The sequence below is a fragment of the Periplaneta americana genome, chromosome 10 (genome assembly GCF_040183065.1).
Source record: "Periplaneta americana isolate PAMFEO1 chromosome 10, P.americana_PAMFEO1_priV1, whole genome shotgun sequence".
Lineage (NCBI taxonomy): Eukaryota > Metazoa > Arthropoda > Insecta > Blattodea > Blattidae > Periplaneta > Periplaneta americana.
Genome location: NC_091126.1, coordinates 32,001,454 through 32,023,555, shown reverse-complemented (window position 1 = coordinate 32,023,555; position 22,102 = coordinate 32,001,454). Strand labels below are relative to the sequence as shown.

At 34.2% G+C, this 22,102-nt stretch overlaps 1 protein-coding gene across 1 annotated transcript; it reads right to left on the bottom strand.

Annotated features, from left to right (window-relative positions):
- Positions 1-2: 2 nt before the first annotated feature.
- Positions 3-21,718, bottom strand: LOC138707544 (hydroxymethylglutaryl-CoA synthase 1-like). Its single transcript, XM_069837089.1, has 8 exons — positions 21,497-21,718; positions 15,136-15,336; positions 11,779-11,904; positions 7,987-8,151; positions 6,782-6,947; positions 5,611-5,781; positions 3,353-3,585; positions 3-892 (listed from the first exon to the last, which is right to left on the bottom strand). Exons 1-8 carry the CDS (start codon positions 21,714-21,716, stop codon positions 789-791), a joined length of 1,386 nt encoding a protein of 461 aa, XP_069693190.1. The 5' UTR covers positions 21,717-21,718; the 3' UTR covers positions 3-788.
- Positions 21,719-22,102: the final 384 nt, after the last annotated feature.

Genomic DNA, 22,102 nt, shown 5'->3' with positions numbered 1-22,102 from the left:
TATTTTATTTGGAACATCTCGAATAGCGTACATTGCTTTGAAGAAGTTATTCATTTCCGTGCTGCAAGATCCTGCAGGCGCTTGATGGGAAGTAGCTATACAGCTCCACATAATTTTTGTACTTTCCCCCAAATCAATCTGGATAATTGGGAATCCGAATGATTGGAGTCCGGATAATTGAAGTTCTACTGTATATTATTTTTAACATTTTAAATTTGGGTCTGCTTTTGTCCCTCCATTTTCCACATGCAGCAAGTGTGTCCCACGACCTCTGACAGAAATGTGCACCATGGTTTACATTTACCACATATGTTTCTTCAAATTTTATTTTTCACATTATTTTCATTGTGGTCGAAGTTCATAAAAGAAAGACAAGCAAGAGGAGTGTGATATTAATATTAAAACACTAATAATGCAGTTTTAAGTACAAATCCCTTCAGAATCCACATGAAAACTACCGAAATAGAAATGAAATGTCGTAAATATATTTTTTTTGAAAGATTTTGCAATTGAAGTGGTAACATTTTGAGTTACCGGTATCTTAATCTTTTGCCCGTACATTAAAATCCATCTGTATAGTGAAAATTAAAACACACTTTCCATTAAGTTAATTATTCACTTTGTGTTGACTCAGAATCCAAACATAGGCCTAAATCTATTTACCGGTAAAGAATAATTTCCACATATTTAAGAGTGAAATAAAAACTTAATGGAAAGCCAACTGTGCCACGCAGTCATCAAACAAGAAACAATACTACACCAGTATTCAAACGAAAATGCACAGCATACTAAGGAACACGTTTGTATTTACGACGATGCAGCTCATCAATGCTATCCAGGTACCATGTTCCTGGAAAGAGTGTACTGGGTGAGGCCACTGGTGCATAAGAAGCTGCAACAGAAAATATTCCTTTATTGAAAGTCTGTTACAATCTGAACTGAAAACAGATTTTTATAAGAATAGGTGTTGGATTGAGAATCGTAAATTAAATACAGTCAACTTTGAAGATTTAAAGAGTTGAAGAAATAAATAGGTACTGACTGTAGACTACTTATTGTGTATTAATGGAATTGTCTGCATACATTATCAGCAATCACTAATATATACGGAGTGTTGCAAGAAAAAAAAAATCTGAAAGTGACAGAGCAAAGCCAAAAGATTTGTCTGACAATCCTTACACAATTACATGCTCTACTTGGAGTCCATTATTGTTCACTATGTCCTCCATGAGTTCAATGATCAATGAACCTTGGCAGCACACTGATATAAACATAATATACACAAAAATGTTCAGTTCAGTTGCTTTTTTTTTTTTTTTGCAACACCTTGTACCGGTATATGAAATAAATGCGGATTACATCAAAACTTCAAAAAAAAAAATTCAATTAAATTTGGAGCTTACAAATTAAATCTTGGAGTAATCCATGGCGGTACAGCCCATAAAGGGCCAAGACTGACCAGCCGGCTCCTGGCCTCACATCCACATGCCGAAGCATAGGTGGATGATTGTCCAACCAGAATGGAGGTATCGTGTGGTTAGCATAATGATCCCTCCAGCCGTTATAGCTGGTTTGTGAAACTGGGTTTTCGCTACCTATCGCAGCTCCCCAAGTGCATCACAATGCTGGGTGGGCACCGGTCCCATACATTGGCCGAAATTTCATGAGAAAATTTCTTTTCCCATGAGGACTCGAACCAGTGCACATTCCATAACACGAGTCCTGGGCAGGATGCCTTAGACCACGATGACATGGCACGGGACTAACTAGGAGTAATAATGTCAACAAATTAAAGTTATGGGATTTAGTGTCAGTAGTAATTCTTTGAAAACTCTTTGACAAAATTTGGATGAAAATGACAACATACTGAAATTATGAAAGAATGTGTTACCAGTACTACCTAGTATGAAGAGATTTCCGAAATAAGCACTTGCTCAAAATGAGTATTTCCAGTAATAGGTACATCATATTTATTTATTTATTTATTTATTTATTTATTTATTTATTCTGGTGTAGTTAAGGCCATCAGGCCTTCTCGTCCACAACACCAAGAATACAAATACAATAACAGAAATAAACAGAAAAAAATACACTGTATACAAAATAAAGCTACACAAAGAATAAAGAGAGAAAGAGAAAAAAAACACTATAAGCAAAGTAAAGCCACACAAAAATATACACAGGTTGCAGTCACACAAACTTTAAATGAGTGATTAAGTATCATAATTAATTGTATTCTAACTAATTAACATAAACAAGAAACTTGCAATTTTAATCTACATTAAAAAAGAAAAAGAAAAAAAAACACAAATCAATACTTCTAGCAGTACCTAAAAACATTAACTGAGACAAAATTTTCCAATTTAATTTTGAATTGTGATAAAGTCCGGCAGTCCCTGACGTCATTAGGTAACGAATTCCAGAGGCGAAGTATTTCTACAGTATAGGAAGATAGGCCTAGATACTTGAAAAAGATGAGCAATTTCAAACCAAACCTATGTCTGAAACACAGTGGGAATTCACATTATAGAATGTCAAATGATATGATTTTGAACTATGTAATTGTGACATGTAGGCCTAAGCTTTAGTCATCGTCGTCGTCGTCGTCGTGTCCTCGTTCTCACCATCATCATCATCATCATCATCATCATCATCATCCACTTTATGAATTATAGCTTTATCCTGATTTGTTCCATTGCAGGTTACATACCGGTACATTACGAAATATGGACAAGTTATTCGTATAAATTTTCCCAGTAAATTGTTATCATAACATAAAGCCACCACTGAATATTTTAGCACAAGAAATAAAACAAAGGACACACTTTACCCCAGCCATAGTTCAGTCAGTTAGCTAACAGTTTCCTGCCAAGCAGACTACAGTATATCTGTTCCCCCAAAGTTATGATAAGCTTTGTGGTGAACGACTCTGCTTCATTTCTTCCTAGCATCCACATTTTGGTGTAATAATGTCGCAGTAGTTTACAAGTTATTGATTTATTACTCAATCCTTATAGAGGGAGGCTATAACACGCCAGATTGAAAAAGCATGAGTTAAACTAGAAGGAAGTTAATACATAAGAGTTTGAAGTTTTTATCTCAAATTTTATGGAACTGTTTATAGTGTAGTTCCAAAATTTTTGAGACATTAATTGTAAATATAACGGTACCTACTGTGTAAAACCCAAAAATTTACAAAATACATATTGTACTAATAACTCAGAATCCAAAATTAATATTTTTATTTGAATGTATCCCGCTGTTATCAAGGTCTGATTACTGGGCCATTCGTTATGATGGATTAGCCTATTCCATTATTCATAAAGTATTCTATAAAAACATATAACCATACCTTTGTGGTGATTCTGCTCGCGTATATCCATAACATTAGCAAATTCTTGTGGAGAAACTTTCTCACGTTTCTGAAGCAGCACTTTAATGTGTGAAAGGTTTGACACAAGACGACTGAGAGCTGAACCAGCATCCTTATTGGACGATATTTTCAATGAGAACATTGAAGAGGCAAGACCAGAACCATATGAAAACAAAGCTACTCGTTTTCCTGCCAATTCATGTACTTCTGTGCTGCAAATTCACATAAAGCAACAAAATAATAATAATAATAATAATAATAATAATAATAATAATAATAATAATGATAAAAACAGAAAATCATAAGAACTCCAATATTTCTTCTGTTGAGAAGAAAATCTCAAATAGCCTATGACATTAATTATTAAGATATCTTTGAAATGCCACTACAATAAAAAAGGTGATTGTACAATAACACATTAAAAAATTAAAGTGAAAATTAAAGATAAATGCAAATATAACAAATAAGATGAACATTGATAATGATATTGGTTATTAATGTGTATTTTATAGTCTTGTAAAAAGAGGATTAAGTCTATCTATAGGTGCTAATTGTCACGTTACTGCATAATTTCTGATTTAATTTTTACCACACTAAGGAATGGAGAAAAGTTTAGGTCACATAATTACAAAGAAGATTTGATATTATCTGTACAGTAAATTTACATTATGGTATTAAATGAAAGGACATATTGCTTAGATACAGGCATGTTACATTTTTCATCACCTTATATGGCCATGGGTCATTTGGAATCTAGAAAAAAATATTCTGAGAAACTTGTCTCTGACAGTGAAAGTTGATCTTTTTGGTGGAGAGGGAAAGAGAAAGCAAGTGGGAGAGGGAAGGAAAGTGAAGGAGAGGACAGGTGAGAGAGATGTTACATATCCACTTATGATGATGATGATGATGATGATGATGAAAATCAAGAACTAACTTACTGCATTGCACACAGTATAATTCGAACACATTTTCTTATTATAAATTTCATTGATTGGAAAGAATATGCACTGGCTGTCAACTTCGCATAAAATTTTTTTGAAATATAATTCTTTATGTCTATTCCATTCGCGCTACTCAGCTTTGATCTTCTGTTTGCATTGATATATGAAGAACTTAATTTTTTCTGGAGGAATTGACCTAAACACACTTAACCTGCTAGCAGTCACTGTTCGAAATTTTCTCTCACATTTCTTTGTTAACAGACATTATTCTTTATATGTAGGCATCAGAGATTTTGTATGTTACAATGTATGTTGTATGTTTGTATGTATATTTTTCAGTTTTGTATGTCCATCAAGTCTTCTAACCAATGAACAATGGCTCCTGACTCACGTGTTTTGTATTGTATTGTATTTATTAATATTCCATGGTATTCATACATTGCTTTACAGCTAGAATATTGGGGGGGGGGGGGGAAACTTAATACTATTATAATGTCTTAATTTATAGTCACAGTCTAGATGAAATATATACAGATGGGATTTACAATATAGTCTACTAGTACAACACATAGTTTTAGTATGAATTTCATGAAACGTTATTGAATGTCATGAATTCACCTACAGAATAGAAGGCGTGAGAAATTAGGTACTTCTTTAATTTGGCCCTAAATAATCTTATGTTTTGAGTTTAATTTTTTATATCGATAGGCTATTAAAAAGTTTTACTGCCATATAACGCACTCCTTTTTGATAGCACGATAGACTTGCCTATGGAGTATGAAAGTCATTTTTTTGACGTGTATTTATGCTATGAACAAAGTTTTCACGATTACATACGAGGAAGATTATTAATGTTATCTGCTATTGGCTATTGACTTTGATGAAGTGTACTTGTACAAACTGTGCAGTTTATAACTTTTTACTAATTTTTTATTTTCTTCTGCTTATTCTTCTTAAGATTGTGGATATAGAAATAAAATTGTGCCCAGGAATAGTGTATTTCTGAGTACGATATTGGAAAATTACAAATACATTAAACAATCGACATTTCTAACATGAGTAAATGAATGTAACATTGTTGACAAGAAAGAACCTGCAAGAAGAGTCTGTTCCAGTAATATACAGTAAACAGTTGGCGTTCAGTCCTTACTTCTCATAAATAATGGCAGAGAAAAAACACAATATTTTCTAACATCAAAGAGAAATTAATTACTTTATTAGTAGGCTGATTCTTCATAGTTCAGAGCAAATGACTTTGAAACTATGTAAGTAGTACGGGTAGCAAATATTACTTACTTAACAAGCAGTGACACGAGTCCTGAGTATAGAGATGCAGTGTACATGTTTCCGACTTGGTTAGCCAGCATTAAAGAGGGTTTTGTCTTCTCTTCGTACATACTCTTGCTCTGTTCAAGAAGTGCCTTCTCTAAATCACGATCTGAATATGTTTCTTCCAGCTTTACATTTCTGAAAATTATGAATGAAGCTTTAACATACTCCTATATTATTCTTCTGAAATAAATTAAATTGATGAAATGCTATCAGACGAAATTAATTAGATTTTGAGAATGAAATGATTAAAGATACTTTTGTATTAGCTTCTTATTAAATTCACATTTAAAGAGCTTCATACACACTTTACGAATGAAGCTTGACTGTTCATTTGGTGTTACCGTTTTGGAAGACGAATCGAATATTTTATGTAATCAAAGATAAAGTAATTTATCAGTGGAGTAGTTCCGCCATAGGCCTACTTCATAGTATACAGAGCGAACCGTAACTAATGTCATTAATTTTAAGAGGTTATTATTTGAGATATTTCAAACAAATCGTTATTCAAAAAGATTTAGTCATTTGTAACTATCCTAACAAGTGGGACACCCTTCTCTGCTCTTATCAGTACTTTCTTTTTGTTCATTTGAGGAGAAAAGTGGAACAAACTTGAAACGTTGTGAAATCTTTCCTTCACCAGCAGTAGCAATTCCAAACTATAGGCTTACTTTTCTGAATAATCTACCACTGTTACTTTCCTCATTCGGAACAATTGATTCAATGTTTATACACTTTTATTACCGGTACTGATAATGTTGTCCTTGTAACTGTTGGTTCAGTAAATTTAATATCGTTCTTAGTTTCTTTACTAACATATTATAGAGAAATTTTGTGAAGAATTTTAGATAAGGGCGCAAATAGCCATAGTAGCTGACGCGTCCTTTTTAAACCCCACTAACTATTATAGAGAATGAATATGTACAAAGAAGGGAAACTCTTTCCTTTCTCATTTTCGATAAACGTTGCTGTGAAAGTCTGGGCCTGCCAGCAGATTTTGGGAGGGTGGTTGAACAAGTTAGAAATTTTGGGAAAACTTGTCGACGCTGTTACATAACATAATTTTACGGTATTGAATGTTGTGTCCCATAGTTATTTTGAAAGTGTTGCAAAAAATTGCTTCAAGTCGTATACATACCTGAAGTTCTTGAGTAATGGATATTTAGTTGAACGTTCAATTTCAGGTGTTCTTATGAAATCATTGAGTAAAAGACGAGCTACGGACTTCTGTACCAATTTGCAATAGGGCGCGTGAAACACAATTGCATCCAAATATTTGAGATCAATGAGCTGATTTCCTTGAACTGTCAACAAAAAGAAATTTGTAATATACAGACATCATATGCTTGTCAAGAAAGAGAACATAAATTTCCAAAACAAAATAATGTAGAACAATCGATGGAATCAGCGACTTCTTTGAGCCACAATGATTGTTTAGCTTCGGTGTAAGTGTGGTATGTGTGTGTAATTGCGAGATGAATAATATTTGAATAAAGTTGTCACGAAATGTTTGAAAAAGTACAGTTTTTGCAACACAAAATGAATCCCATAGCTGAGAGAACGAGCAATTTGACATTGCTTTAACAATTTTAGTAACAGATACGAGGCGCGTCCATAAAGTAACTTTCCCACTCGTTCCACAGCTAGCAAACCATATGTTGCGCGAAGCGACTACATGTACGTGATAGAGTAATGTCCTGACATGGCGCATGCTCTAGCGGAACTTCCCGAGTGCTCTCAGAAGCTTCGTTGCATTGGTTGAAGATGGATGTTCCTATTACAGCTCCCGCTACGTGAAGTGCATCAGTGATAAAATTTTTGAATGCACAGGGCATAGCGCCGATTGAAATTGATCGTCAGCTCTGCCAGGTATATGGGCAAGCAGATGGTGCGTTGCTGCTGTAGACAATTTTCAGCAAGACGCCAAAATGTGCATGACGAGGAGCGCAGTGGGAGGCCAACCATCATCACAGACGACCTTGTGGAGCAACGCACCATCTGCTTGCTCATGACGTTAGGCCCATAGACCTGGCACAGGTGACGATCAATTTCAAAAGGCGCTATGCCCTGTGCATTCAAAAATTTTATCACTTACTGCACTTCACGCGGCGGAGCTGTAATAGGAACGTCCATCTTCAACCAATGCAACGAAGCTACTGAGAGCACTCGGTTCCGCTAGCGCATGCGCCATGCCAGGACATTACTCTATCACGTACACGCAGTCGCTTCGCGCAACAATTGTTTTGCTAGCTGTGGGACGAGTGGGAAAGTTACTTTATGGACGCGCCTCGTAAGTAGGAGATCATTCGGATTTTAACTCCGATAAGTTCAGCATTGACCTACCTTTCTGTAAGATCTTTTCAGTCTTCGTACAAAATAGTTGGTAGCAGTTGTCTAAGGCACTTAAATAACACTGAACAGACAGCTTCCCGTCAACAACAGGATATTCCGACTCCAGATTTGGTTTGTAAAAGTCATAAGCATGTTTCATGTAGCTAGCTCTGACACCTGAAACAGAAGAAACACTACTCTTACCAAAAAGTAAAAGAAACTCATTTTCAGCTTCTGGAGAAAAAAATAAAATTAAGTAACTGGAAGAATAAATATATCTATTGAATTGAGAAAAATTCGTTCCGGCACCGGGAATCGAACCCGGGACCAGGATAAAATAAAGCCTGTGCCAGATTGGCCCAGAAGACTAGCAGTTGCAAGATTCCGCCAAGCTACAGGTCATGACTTTCTTTGCAAACATCTGCACTGCATAGTTAAATTTGAGAGTCCAGTTTGTATTCTCTGCAACCAGGGCAACTACATGGATTTTCCACATGTTAGCAGGTGTCTTTCTCTAAAAGAACTACACTGGCAGTTTAGGTACCGTACTGGAAAGCTAGAGAAAAAAATATGATTCCACCAATTAACAACCAATTTAAAATTTCAGGTCATTTTACTGTGTTTTGTTCGTGCTTTGTGATGCAATCTTTGTGTTTCCATATGTTTTATTTAAATTTCTTATCATTGTTGTGGCTAATGAAAAATTCAAGAACCCCAGTATTAAATAAATAAACAAACAAACAAACAAACAAACATATAAATAAATAAATAAATAAATAAATAAATAAATAAATAAATAAATAAATGTGTGAGTGAGTAAATAAGTAAATAAATAAATAAATAAATAAATAAATAAATAAATAAATAAATAAATAAATAAATGTGTGAGTGAGTAAATAAGTAAATAAATAAATAAACAAATAAGTGTGTGAGTGAGTAAATAAGTAAATAAGTAAATAAATAAATAAATAAATAAATAAATAAATAAATAAATAAATAAATAAATAAATAAATGTGTGAGTGAGTAAATAAGTAAATAAATAAATAAATGTGTGAGTAAATAAGTAAATAAATAAATAAATAAGTGTGTGAGTGAGTAAATAAATGAATAAATAAATCAATAAATGAATGAATGAATGAATGAATGAATGAATGAATGAATGAATGAATGAATGAATGAATAAGTAAGTATGTGAGTGAGTAAATAAATAAATGAAATAAATATTTTAATAAATAAATAAATAAACAAATAAGTGTGTGAGTGAATAAATAAGTAAATAAGTAAATAAATAAATAAATAGATAAATAAATAAATAAGTTGTGAGTGAGTAAATAAATAAATAAATAAACAAATAAGTGTGTGAGTGAGTAAATAAATAAATAAAATAAATATTTAAATAAATAAATAAACAAATAAGTGTGTGAGTGAGTAAATAAATAAATAAATAAACAAATAAGTGTGTGAGTGAGTAAATAAGTAAATAAATAAATAAACAAATACGTGTGTGAATGAGTAAATAAATAAATAAATAAATAAGTGTGTGAGTGAGTAAATAAATAAATAGATAAATAAATAAATAAGTGTGTGAGTGAGTAAATAAGTAAATAAACAAATAAATGATTTCATAAGCGTTTATAAACAGGAAATTTCATATTATAGTAATAATATCCGGAAAAGATGCGGCAAACTTTCAAATTTCAAAATGCACACCCTTTTCATCACAACACTACCAATGAGAAACACACTCCCACCACTAACTACATATCGCTCCTCTTATGTAAAAAGGGTCCAAGTGATTTTTCTAAAAAAAAATTAAATATACTAAAAAGTCTTAGTAAATTTTAAAATCTGAAAGATGTCATTGTTACAACTAATAATAGTCGTTATTTTATACTAATGGAAGTTTGACAGCTCATTGGTTCATTTGCAATAAAGAGAGAAGTTCGGCTGAGATAAGTTTTTTCGCTTGTACTGTGAAATTAATGTTTCGTGATTGTCCCTTTTTTACAAAAGAGGGGCGATATATTCTCCCACAATCAAACCAAGGAAGAAGAAACCGAAAGAACGCGTAAAACCTCATTACAATATTTGACTATCATTATCATTAGTAATAAAATAGTCAAACGTTAATGCGGATGATAATGAAGATGAAAAGAATGTGTGCCATTTAATATGATGGTGTTGTGGTGGTGATGATTTTTAATTGGTTATTTTACGATGCTTTATCAATTGTATGGTTATCTAGCTCAGAATGAGATAAAGGTAGTAATGCTAGCGAAATGAGTCCAGGGTCCCGCACCGAAAGCTATCAGCATTTGCTCGTAATGAGTTAAGGGAAAACCCCGGGAAAAACCTCAACTAAATAACTTATTCCAAGCAGGATTTGAGCCCGATCCCGCTCGTTTCACGGACAGGCATGCTAACCGTTATTCCACAGCGATTGAGATGATGTTGATGATGATGATGATGACGATGATGATGATACAAAATTGGTTTAATAACCACAATAATAGAGTTGAGCTAGGATCTAAAATAGTTGAAAACCGGAATTGTACAAATTGTTGGCATCGTTTTATCAGTTATTTTGCAAAATTAATTGTAATTTTAAATCTTTTAAATTAAACTTCTGCAAGAAAATCATTTTAACTAAGAAATTCCTTCGGAAAGCAATCACACAGGCCATACGTCTCAATAGGGCTTCCTCGGAGCACTTCCTCCTCTCTCTATTTTTTTTTTTTTTGTGAGAGTGGAACAAGATGCGGAAGCAGTTCGTGTATCTCCGGATGACGTCATTGACCGCGACGTTTGAATAAACATCTGCAACCGCTACGATGTTGTGTCCATCTCCGAGGAAAGAATGTACTTATTACCGCAAATGTATGAAGAAATAAAAGCTTTTATAGGGAAAGTGAAATTGTGGGAGTTGCAAGTTTCAGTGGGTAATTATTGTTACTACTTTATTAATCTAAAATTATTACCTAATTTGAATCAAGACTAGTGTAACAAATATAATGAAGTACTGAAGGACTTGAGAAAAGAATTTGAGACCAGATTTAAGATTGTTTGTGAATTAATAATATGTTTTGGTTATTTTTAATTATTGAAAACATCACGAACTATATTATTTAACTATTATTGTAATTAATATATTAATATTGACGTATCATAAAAATACGTACTTTCACCAACAAGTTTAATTGTAATTTTATTATTATTTAATTGAATTTTATTTCATTAAATATAGTATAAACTTCAAAAAAAGGAGAGATACAAAAACCATTTACTAGAAATGAAGTATTGTTGTTGTTTAGTCAACTGTCCGAAGACAGTTCTGAACCTCACAAGTGATACCAACAAGGCACCATTTATGAGGCAACTAGGCTAGGAGATAATGGGGTAAGGTGGCCAGTTCCTTGTGCTTAAGTAATTATGTAACATGTACGGTTCTTCATGCTTCAGATGTCTTATTTTTACTCATTGATATATCATTAGAAAATAAATGTATTATTATTATTATTATTATTATTATTATTATTATTATTATTACTGCAAACTACTTAAGAAATTTTATTCCTTCCGAAAATAACCGTCTATTGTGCCAGTACAACTCAAAAGTGCAGCTTTGTGGCATTTCTCCCGCGATAGTTACAACTTAGCTCGCTCATGCTTGTAACATGAATCAGCGATCGTTTATCTTCGGGTATTGCGTTTATCTCTTCTGCTGACTACGCTATCTACATTTGCTCTCTGTAACAACTTTCATGCGTTGGCCTTGAGACGCCTGACATAGACGATGGTCTTACCTCGGTCCATAATAAGAGGTGCTTGAGGCCCCACAAGCATGGCGACAGCTCCAGCCCCTCCTGTGGGTCGAGCATTGCCTTTCGCGTACACTGCGATATCTGCTGCCACAACCAGAGCCAAACGGCCTGCAACCAATTGAGCACATCACCATTTGTGAAAATTTCGAAGCATGGAGATCAACTTACATTTACACATAATTCACTATCACTTAATCATATTAAGTTCCTCTTATCTACACAGATTCAACAGAAGAGAGAAATTCCGATGGAAAGGCTAGTGGTGAATGGAAGGACTCTATCAAAATACGGCCAACGTAAGTGTAGTAAAAGCTATACCCGGTGGATCTCAGGACAAGCACTTCAGTGAGATAGAAACCCTTGGACACATCCTGGGAGCCTGCCCTTACGGCGAAACATTGCGTCTACATAGGTACCATGCAATCAGAACTAAATTGTCCGATGCCCTTAAAAGATTTAAATAGACACCCTATGCAGAAGTCCACAGAACTGTCGACGATGGCAGTAACAGACGCATTAACATAATCACCATTAGTGAATCCCTATCTCAGGGTATGATCATTGATCCCACCATCAGGTTCGAGACGTGCGAAGGGCAGCCTGAAGGCGTGAACGAGGTGAAATGGGCAATCTACGTACGGGCTATTCCATCTCAAATCGACCGAAATACAGAGAAAATTGACCTTGCAATTTTTAAATACAATGAAACTTTTTCTGTCCGTAGACAGCTGTGATACAATGCTTTGTGCAAAGTTTGAGGCATCAGAACTTCATAGTTTTTAAATTAAAAATATCTAAATTTATCGTATTTTCATAAAATTAGCAAACTTAAACTGTTGTGAGTCCGAAACTCTTTCACCCAATGATCAAAATCATGGTTTATTTTGATGCTGAAAAGTTAAAGTTTATATTGACATATAAAACAGTTTTTCTTACTTTTTATGGAAATGAAGAAATTTAGATTTTTCTTCATTAAGACGCCTTTGCCCAAGAAAAAAATATTTTTAAAATATATGGCTAGATTCCGCATTGAAAGTACAAATAAACACATATTTTTTACTGGTGCAACGTCGATAAGAAAGTATTGAAAATATAAAATAAAGAAAATAAATAGTACGCGCGTGAGCTAACCAGCTGACTGTGAGCCGAGGGATGCAAGCCCAGGAGACATAAACACGTGATGTTTCGTCTAGTAGCGCATAGCTGGGCTAGCTTTATCACAGGTTTTCATAAACACAGGAGTAAAATGACGCCCAACGCTCTCTTATCTTCATCTCTCGGCCAGTGCGTGTGGTACTGAGCCGTTCAAGTCCAGGCGTGTGAAAATAATTTATTTAATACCCTCGAAACTTATAGACGTGGCACTAAGCAAATAATGCCGAATCCCTCTTAATAATGCAAGGTTTTTTCTCAATATTTTGTTTTACATTTTTACAAATGGGCAAAAAGCCTAAAAGTAAGTAAAATCAGATTATTTCTATCTCTGTATACAATAAAAATAAGGATTTCTTCTTATCATAACCTACCAAATGTCAGCTTCAAAATGAGCTCTCTTCAATGTTCTGCAGTAAATGGTTCGAGAGTTCTGAGCGCTGAAAGAGGCTTGTTTTTCTAAAATACGCTAAATTTGTCGCTCAACAATACGAAAACCGTTTGACTTTCGATAGTATATTTTTGCAAATGCACTCTCCTCAGCACCTTGTATAAATAGGGAAAAAATTAGGGTATAAAAAATGCGAGGTTTTTTACTAATCGATTTCATATGGAATAGCCCGTACCAACCATCCCTATTATGAAGACAAATACCAACTTAATATCAGTGTCACAGGATTGATGTTTACGCAAGAGGAATGATACTTATCTTCTCGTAACAATTCTGTAAGCCTCTATGGCTACACAAATCTTTTGTAAATGATCTGGCCCTTCTTGCAATTAAAGGGACATTCAAGCTCTTACGAAATCACCTATATGGGTTTTAACTCACTTGATTAAAAAAAATGATGCGTCATTTCTATTTTCCTTGTTAGCTTTCATTACTTGTTTGCTTGCGTGTTTGTCACTTCTCTAAAGGCCCATTCACAATGAAAATTAAACATAACCGTAACATAAACAGAGAAGTTTGCGCCCAGGCTACCAAATGGGATCATTCACAATGATTCACATAAACATTGACATAAACATTATCGTAAGACGTTAACATGAAAGTTTGCAAACTTCAAACTTACGCTTACGTGATTTGCAAACAGAACACAATCGTGGAGCGCTGAAGTATACGATAGAATATGAGGAAATGGCGTCGTTGTTATGTTTCCATGTTTACCAAGTATGTTTGCTGTTATGTTTATGTTCCCATCGTGAATGATGGTATGACTTCTTGATTTCACCGTAATGTTTATGTTCTTAAGTTAACGCTTACGTTATGTTTAATTTTCATTGTGAATGAGCCTTTAATGCCCATTCACAATGAAAATTAAACATAACCGTAACATAAACACAGAAGTTTGCGCCCAGGCTACCAAATGAGATCATTCACAATGATTCACATAAGCGTTGACATAAACATTACCGTAAGACGTTAACATGAAAGTTTGCAAACTCCAAACTTTCATGCTTATGCTTACGTGATTTGAAAACAGAACACAATCGTGGAGCGCTGAAGTATACGACAGAATATGAGGAAATGGCGTCGTTGTTATGTTTCCATGGTTACCAAGTATGTTTGCTGTTATGTTTATGTTCCCATCGTGAATGCTCCTGATTTTACCGTAACGTTTACATTTTTAAGTTAACGCTTACGTTATGTTTAATTTTCATTGTGAATGAGCCTTTAATCTGTTTACTTTTCTTGTTTTTTTGTTTAGAATAACTCTTCTCGGGTTCTCAGCCAGGTGAGTTGGAGATTAGCTTCCAAGCTTTCGACGGCTAGCTCTGCCATCTTCTTCAGGGACGAAGACTTCGTTCCTGAAGAAGATGGCAGAGCTAGCCGTCGAAAGCTTGGAAGCTAATCTCCAACTCACTTGGCTGAGAACCCGAGAAGAGTTATTCTATATCAAACGCCGGGAAAGCCTCAAGTCATACACGTTTTTTTGTTTATTCCCTATTTCCTTTTGTATGCCTTGTCTAATGGCAGCCTCTGATTTGAGTGGTCAGTGGCATAGACGTAACGATTCTGAATGTGACCTGTGAAGTTGTGGACATCATTTGCACGATTCTGAAATTAATTTGAGGCAGCGGCCCAGATATGACACTGATGAAGTGGAAACGTATTAATCTGTACTTAAGACAGGAATAGTAGAAAATTCATTGGTTTTTGACATGCGAATGCTTAGTTATCCATACCGTCCCACGAGCTGGACTCTATCCAGGACAGAGAGTTGAAGAGAGCTGCGGTGCCTCCATAGCAGGCATTAATGGAGTCCACACCCTCGATGTCCGTATTCCCGTTTTCCTCGAACAGCTGCATCAGCACGGACTTGACACTTTTTGACTTATCTAATAGCGTTTCTGTTCCAACTTCCAGTCTTCCAATTCTTGCATAATCTGAAATCATACAAATGAGAGAGAATTGAAATATACTTGAACTTTGCTATAATGACAACGATTTATTCGACACCTCATATACAACTAAATAAAAGCTTCAAAATTACTTTTTCCACCTAAGTCATATATTTTATTAATTTTATTCGATGCTGTGAGGTTCAGACCTGTCTTAGGACAGTTTACCCAACAACAATCCTTATTCCGGGAATCTTCAATTTCTTTGTATATTTTTCTAGTTTTACCAGTCTTATTAAATACACAGAAGATGCCTTTCTTGAAAATAACAAACCAGGTTTCTTGCAGTCTCCTATGATTTTACGTAACTATACTTAGCATCGGAAAAGATTGTAATGTACCCGTCCCAAAAAGGCTCGATTATCTTGGACATTGCTGCTGTGAAACACCGTGCACTCTGACTATGAGATCACTCACTACTGGTGTGTCACCTCTCGCCGCAGTTCAGCTGTTGTGTGACTCCTGACGCACATGACGTCATTCAAATTCGTTTCCAGAGATTGGAAACAACCTTCTGCATAGTGAATAGTCTTACTGAATAGTCCTCATGTAGCGAAGCACGAAAAAAAAAATGTAGGCCTATATATGACATGCATTTAGATCATTTTGTGATACAAATAGACACACTGAGGGGAAAACGTTAATAAGACGTTTCAAAATTTGTCTCAGAGCTAAACGTGCTGATCTTCCATTCGGGCGGCCCGGGTGCGATTCCTCGTTTGGTCGTGATGAAATTTGTAAAGGACAAAGCCGATAGTTTTTCTCGGGGTACTCCCGTTTCCCTCTTTCATTCCACCAACACTCCACCACCCCCACAGTTCATATACAGGGTGATTCACGAGGATTTACCGTCACTTACGGAGCTTATTTCCGAAGACATTCTGAGCAAAAAAATGTCATATAAACATTTGTCCTAACTTCAATATTTTCAGAGTTGCAGTAATTTGAATTTGTTTGTAAAATATCGTTATTCTTGAGATTTAAGGGTAAAAGAATATTACAGATAAGAATGAAATATTCAGGAGTATCATTTCTTTAATTAGCTAGTATTGTAAAACTAGGAATGTGTTGTGAATTCCATTTCGTACAGATTTTTTTTTTCGGTTTTTAACTACAAAATTACATTTTCTTACGCATTTATCACAAAAATTGTTACAAATCACGCCACTCTTGTAAATTCCTGAAGACTGTACATTAGAATGCATAATTAAACTGTAAAAATCAAGTTCTTAAAGTCATATGATTTATAACAATTTTTGTGGTAAATGCTTAAGAATGATGTAAATTTTAATAAAAAATTGAAAAAAAAACTATACAAAGCAATTAACAACACAAATTTAGCTTCAGAACACTAGCCGATTAAAGAAATGACACTTCTTAATAGTTCTTTCTCTATTTGTAATTTTTTTTACCCTTAAAATTAAAGAAAAAAGGTAATTTACTTACAAATTCAAATTAGTGTAACTTTGAAAATATTGAGATTAGGACACATATTTATATCGCATTTTTTGCTCAGAATGTCTTCGGAAATAAACTCCGTAAGGTACCGTAAATGCTCGTGAATCACCCTGTATAATCTGAAAAAGTTCAATATAGGCTGGGAACAAGCAATAGATAGAAACGGTAATGAAAAGATGTGAAATGAAAATAGAATCTGAAATAAATAATAAACGTAATGGTAGAGATAGGGAAATTAGTTTTAGATAGGTTTTAGAACTACGTATATCTAGTAGGAGATGAATAAAGCACAAAGTAGATGAAGTGATAAGTAAAAGAATGGACACTGAAAGACATAGCATTGAATAAAGGAAGATAAGTGCATGAGTCGTCAACTAAGTTTAAAATTGGTGTAAGTAGTGTAAAAATGGGAATGAGGGCTCGAATACAGGAAACGGTTGAGTGACAATAAATCATATCATATCATATAGATAGATAGATAGATAGATAGATAGATAGATAGATAGATAGATAGATAGATAGATAGATGGATGGATGGATGGATGGATGGATGGATGGATGGATGGATGGATGGATGGATGGATGGATGGATGGATGGATGGATGGATGGATGGATGGATGGATGGATGGATGGATGGATGGATGGATGGATGGATGGATGGATGGATGGATGGATAGATAGATAGATAGATAGATAGATAGATAGATAGATAGATAGATAGATAGATAGATAGATAGATAGATAGATAGATAGATAGATAGATAGATAGATAGATAGATAGATAGATAGATAGATAGATAGATAGATAGATAGATAGATAGATAGATAGATAGATAGATTTATTAATATAGTTCACAAAAGTACAAAACTTAATAATTTAACAAAAGATCTATATACAAATGTAGTTCTACATAATAAATATACAATTTCCTAAACTAATTAATCTATCGCAAATCTCAATAATATATTGGTTCAAACTTGCACTTACGTCTTGTTTTAGTGCATGTTTAAACCAATCGTGATAACCCTTAAGACTTTAAACCTTATTTATTTGCTCCTTTTCAAAATTTAATTGTAATATTTAGGTCTTATTTTACATAATAATTTATTATTCCAATTAGGTGATCAGATGTCGACATACTGTAATATCATATCATATAGACTGGGAGAAGTCTTGGCGGTTGTAGGAATTTCCAATTTTAATAAAATTCTGTAGGCTTTGAGCGCCGAACCCTAAGGTTTCTGATGGAACTTTGCTATTTCAGGGATAAAGTAGAATGGTCCGCCTATTAACATCGATTCATAAATGTCACTTAGGCCACCTGTCGGACATGGTACAATCATTACTTATATATGACGCACAATATGCCATTTTGAGTCTAAGTGCATGCAGCCATCCCGAAATCTGAGGGCCCTTGAAAAACCAGTGACCGAGCTAGAGATCGGAAATATGTAGGCAACTCTAACATAAACAAAGCAACTGGTAAAGGTAGTGAATAGACCTGGGGACGGAGCGAGTAGAACTGTTGAGTTACTCGGTTCTATCGGTTTATGTGCTTGGCAGCGGAGCACCGAAGTTACTCGGTTAACCGTAGCCGTTACCGGTCAGTTCAAACAGAGTTCACGTGTTTTACTTAATTCTAGCAGACAACAACGTAGGTACTGTTGTATTTAAATATTTTCTGCTGCAGGACAAATTATTTCCTTATCCCCAAGGCGGGCTGAAAGGCCTCTAGTATTGAAGAGGAGTTCATCCTATTATATGACCTGTCAAGTGGGCCTAATGAACACTGACAGTCTGAACATATTACTGTACATAATAATAATCATAATAATAATAATAATAATAGTAATAATAATAATAATAATAATAATAAAAATATGAACCTCCGGGTTCCTTAAAAACCATAAGTATTTTTATTATTATTATTATTATTATTATTATTATTATTATTATTATTACTATTATTATTATCATCATATTAGAGTGTTTGATTAATATTAAAATGTGTTAAAAAAAGGAAGTGTATTATATTTTTCTTGTATTTATCTTTATTGGATTTGTGTTACCTCATCAGTCATAATTTTATTTGTATTTATTTCTACGAATTATGTTACCTAATTACTTTAATTAATCAATAATATTACTCTTCACCAAAGAGAACATGGTTGTATTGAATGCTAGTAATTTTATAAAATAAATAAAGATTATGTTCTTCAGTTTAAGATTCCACGTTTTATTGATAATTTTATCCACTTTCAGCAATAGTAAATAATTCTGTGTTATTTTTAATTGTTTTAGGCAGCGCTTCATGGAGCCCGTTTCTTTCTATCTTCCTTTTTTACTTAGCTGCAGCGTTTAACGTTTACCTCACATGTTAATTTATTAGCCGTTAGTATTATAAATTATTTTATCAATTTTATTTCGTCTGTCATATATAACAACACTGAAAGTTAAATAGGCCTTTCATACAAAATAACTCCCGCAAATAGTTGTAATCACGCAAATGAAATTTGCAACCTCCAATTTGCAATGAAGAGATGCATTTTTTCCTCGTCAATTGGCAAAGCGAAAGAACTTCACTACAACGCTTTTAAAACATGCTTGGTTTCACTTTCAAAGTACGTTCCAAAATCGACTCAATCTATCTAAATTTTAAATCTGCCGCCACAAATTTCTACTCTGTACTGTACTCGGTTCAACAGAGTAATGACGTCACAATAACTGCTCCGAACCGAACCGCTCCGTCCCCAGCCCTAGTAGTGAAGACTAATTTGGGATTTTTAACCCTCATTGTTAGAGCAGTCAGGTGATGAAGAAATAAATAAACATTTTAAAAATAATATGATAAGACTGCTTAATTTCCTGGTATAGTTTCGATTCACACTTACAGTTAGATTCAACATTTTAACTGTTGTGTTTACTTGTGTGTCTCGGCACTGGATAAATTTTCTCTCACTAACATACAACCACTATTTCCTCCCACAATTAAGAAAAATGACGGATTGTTCGTCAATTAAACAACTATTTATTAAAAATCACTGCGACTATTTCGTTTATATGACGTCATTCCATTTTCGGCCAATGAAGTGTAATAAAATTTTGAATTCCAACCAATCACAGTCATACATCGCGATAATTTCTGCAGCTCGATTTATCACTATCAATTTATCGCATGGTCGTTCTTTTGTTTAGTCAGTGTCGCCAACTGTTTCCATGTAAATCGATGAGCATGAATCCATTGTTTTAAATAAACTGCGAAATCCTACTTCCACATCTACATCTTCATCTTCTAATTCCATGTTAATTGTATCTAAAGAAAATGGCACTCCTTCATAACAATTGTTCATTTAATTAATGTTTTAATTAAGTTACTTGTAATTACACTATAAAATGTTTAAGTTAAGTAATGATTTCAACAGGTAATGAAAATGTATTTCTGTTATAATGACAAGAATAAGCGCAGTACCTGTAATTAACATTTTTAAACCTGTATTTCGTTTTTCTCAATTGGCATTCCTGAATAACATTCAATTTCTTTATTGCAGTACCTAATCGTTATTCATCTATTTCAACTTTACAATGTCTGAATAGGTTAAGTATGAATAAATATGCAATTATTAACATTTTGTAAGCGAATTTTATGGATATATTATATACATTTTTATTTTATTCACGAAATAATCCTAATAAATGTCACTCGAGGTCTGAGATTTCCCGAATAAATTCACTCGCTTCGGTCGTGCATTTATTGGCAAATCTCAGACCTCTTGTGACATGACTATAGTCAGTGGCGTAGCATGAAATTTTTAGCAGGGGGAGCTAACTAAAGTTGTCTTTCATGCAATATGAGAAAACGCATTACAAAAGTACAGTCTTAAATAAATAGTAGTCAATTTCAAGTCAGCAGTCGAAGATTGGTTGGAACATCGTAAGTAACACCAATAAGGCATGAGCTGAAATGAGACGTAATAAAATATGATTTCACGGTTTACACATATCTCTTAACAAATAGACACGTATACGTATAACATTAGCTCACTCCCTGTCATACTTAGAGAAATCACAATATTAGTACCATTACGTAAGTATGCGCCTGTCTTTTGGTTGTGTCCTTCATTGACAGCAAGAGAGTCGGTCATTTGTTTTTTAAATCACACTGTTGTTCGTAAGTCAGTCTTGATAATACAATTGTCCTAAAAAATTCAAGTAAATTAGTGTCAGGAACTGTTATTTCGCTTATTATTTATTATATCAGCCACAATGCACACTAACACTTCAACTGAACACAACTGACGAAAAGGGATAACTCGGAAACTACTTATTTTAAATGTTAAAGCTAGCTTCTTGGAAGCCTTGCGACTAGGGTACCGGTAGTTTAGTTAGAAAGGGATGGAAAATCTGCGGGGTGGATTACACAGAAGAAACCGGTCTGCTTGGAAGCTGGTGTGTGCAGGCTTCTTGTTTACTGCTGCATCTCAAATCATCCTGAGCTGCCGCATCACAACATTTAAAGCGTAAATATAAATTCTATTAAAATTGATAAATAATTTTCTCCATAAACTGCAGGTTTATTATGAAATCATTATTAACTGGGGAAGCTAAGCTTTTTAGCTTACATTGACGCTACGCCACTGGACTATAGATAATATCTCAGGTAGGAGCTGTTATATTCTGGTACTCACCGACTTTGTTCCGTTCCATGAGTTGGCTGACTACAGTCATGCAAAGCGAGTTAATGTCTTCTCTGTCCGTGCAGAAACCCATCTTGGCCTGGCCGAGGCCCACCGTATACTTGCCACTAGACACTTTGTCATACTGTTCCAGTTCACTTTGATCCACGTATTGCGATGGGAAAAAGCACTCTATCGCCAAGATGCCAACGCCCTGAGGCCAGGGCTCCATATTCGTCCTGTATAGACAAATCACAAAACCTTATCATATTTCACGTCTGTTAGTTCAAATTCAAGTTGTCTTTCAACTTCATTCAAGCTACTCCCTAAATATTCATTCATTCAGGCCAAGTATAGTAATTACAGCCAATAACTCCAACACATTCCAGTCTTCAACAGAGGAAATTCTCTTCAATAAATTGGTATTAAATTGTAACAAAACTAACTTACCCTATATAATTGATGGCAAATACATAAAGTCATATTTATATGCGGATGATCTTGCTGTAACAATTACTGGATATGATAGATTGAAAATTATTAATGATCTTGATGCAATCAACCGAAAAGTAGAAGATTGGTGTTCAGCTAATTCTCTTTGCTTAAACAAAGAGAAGA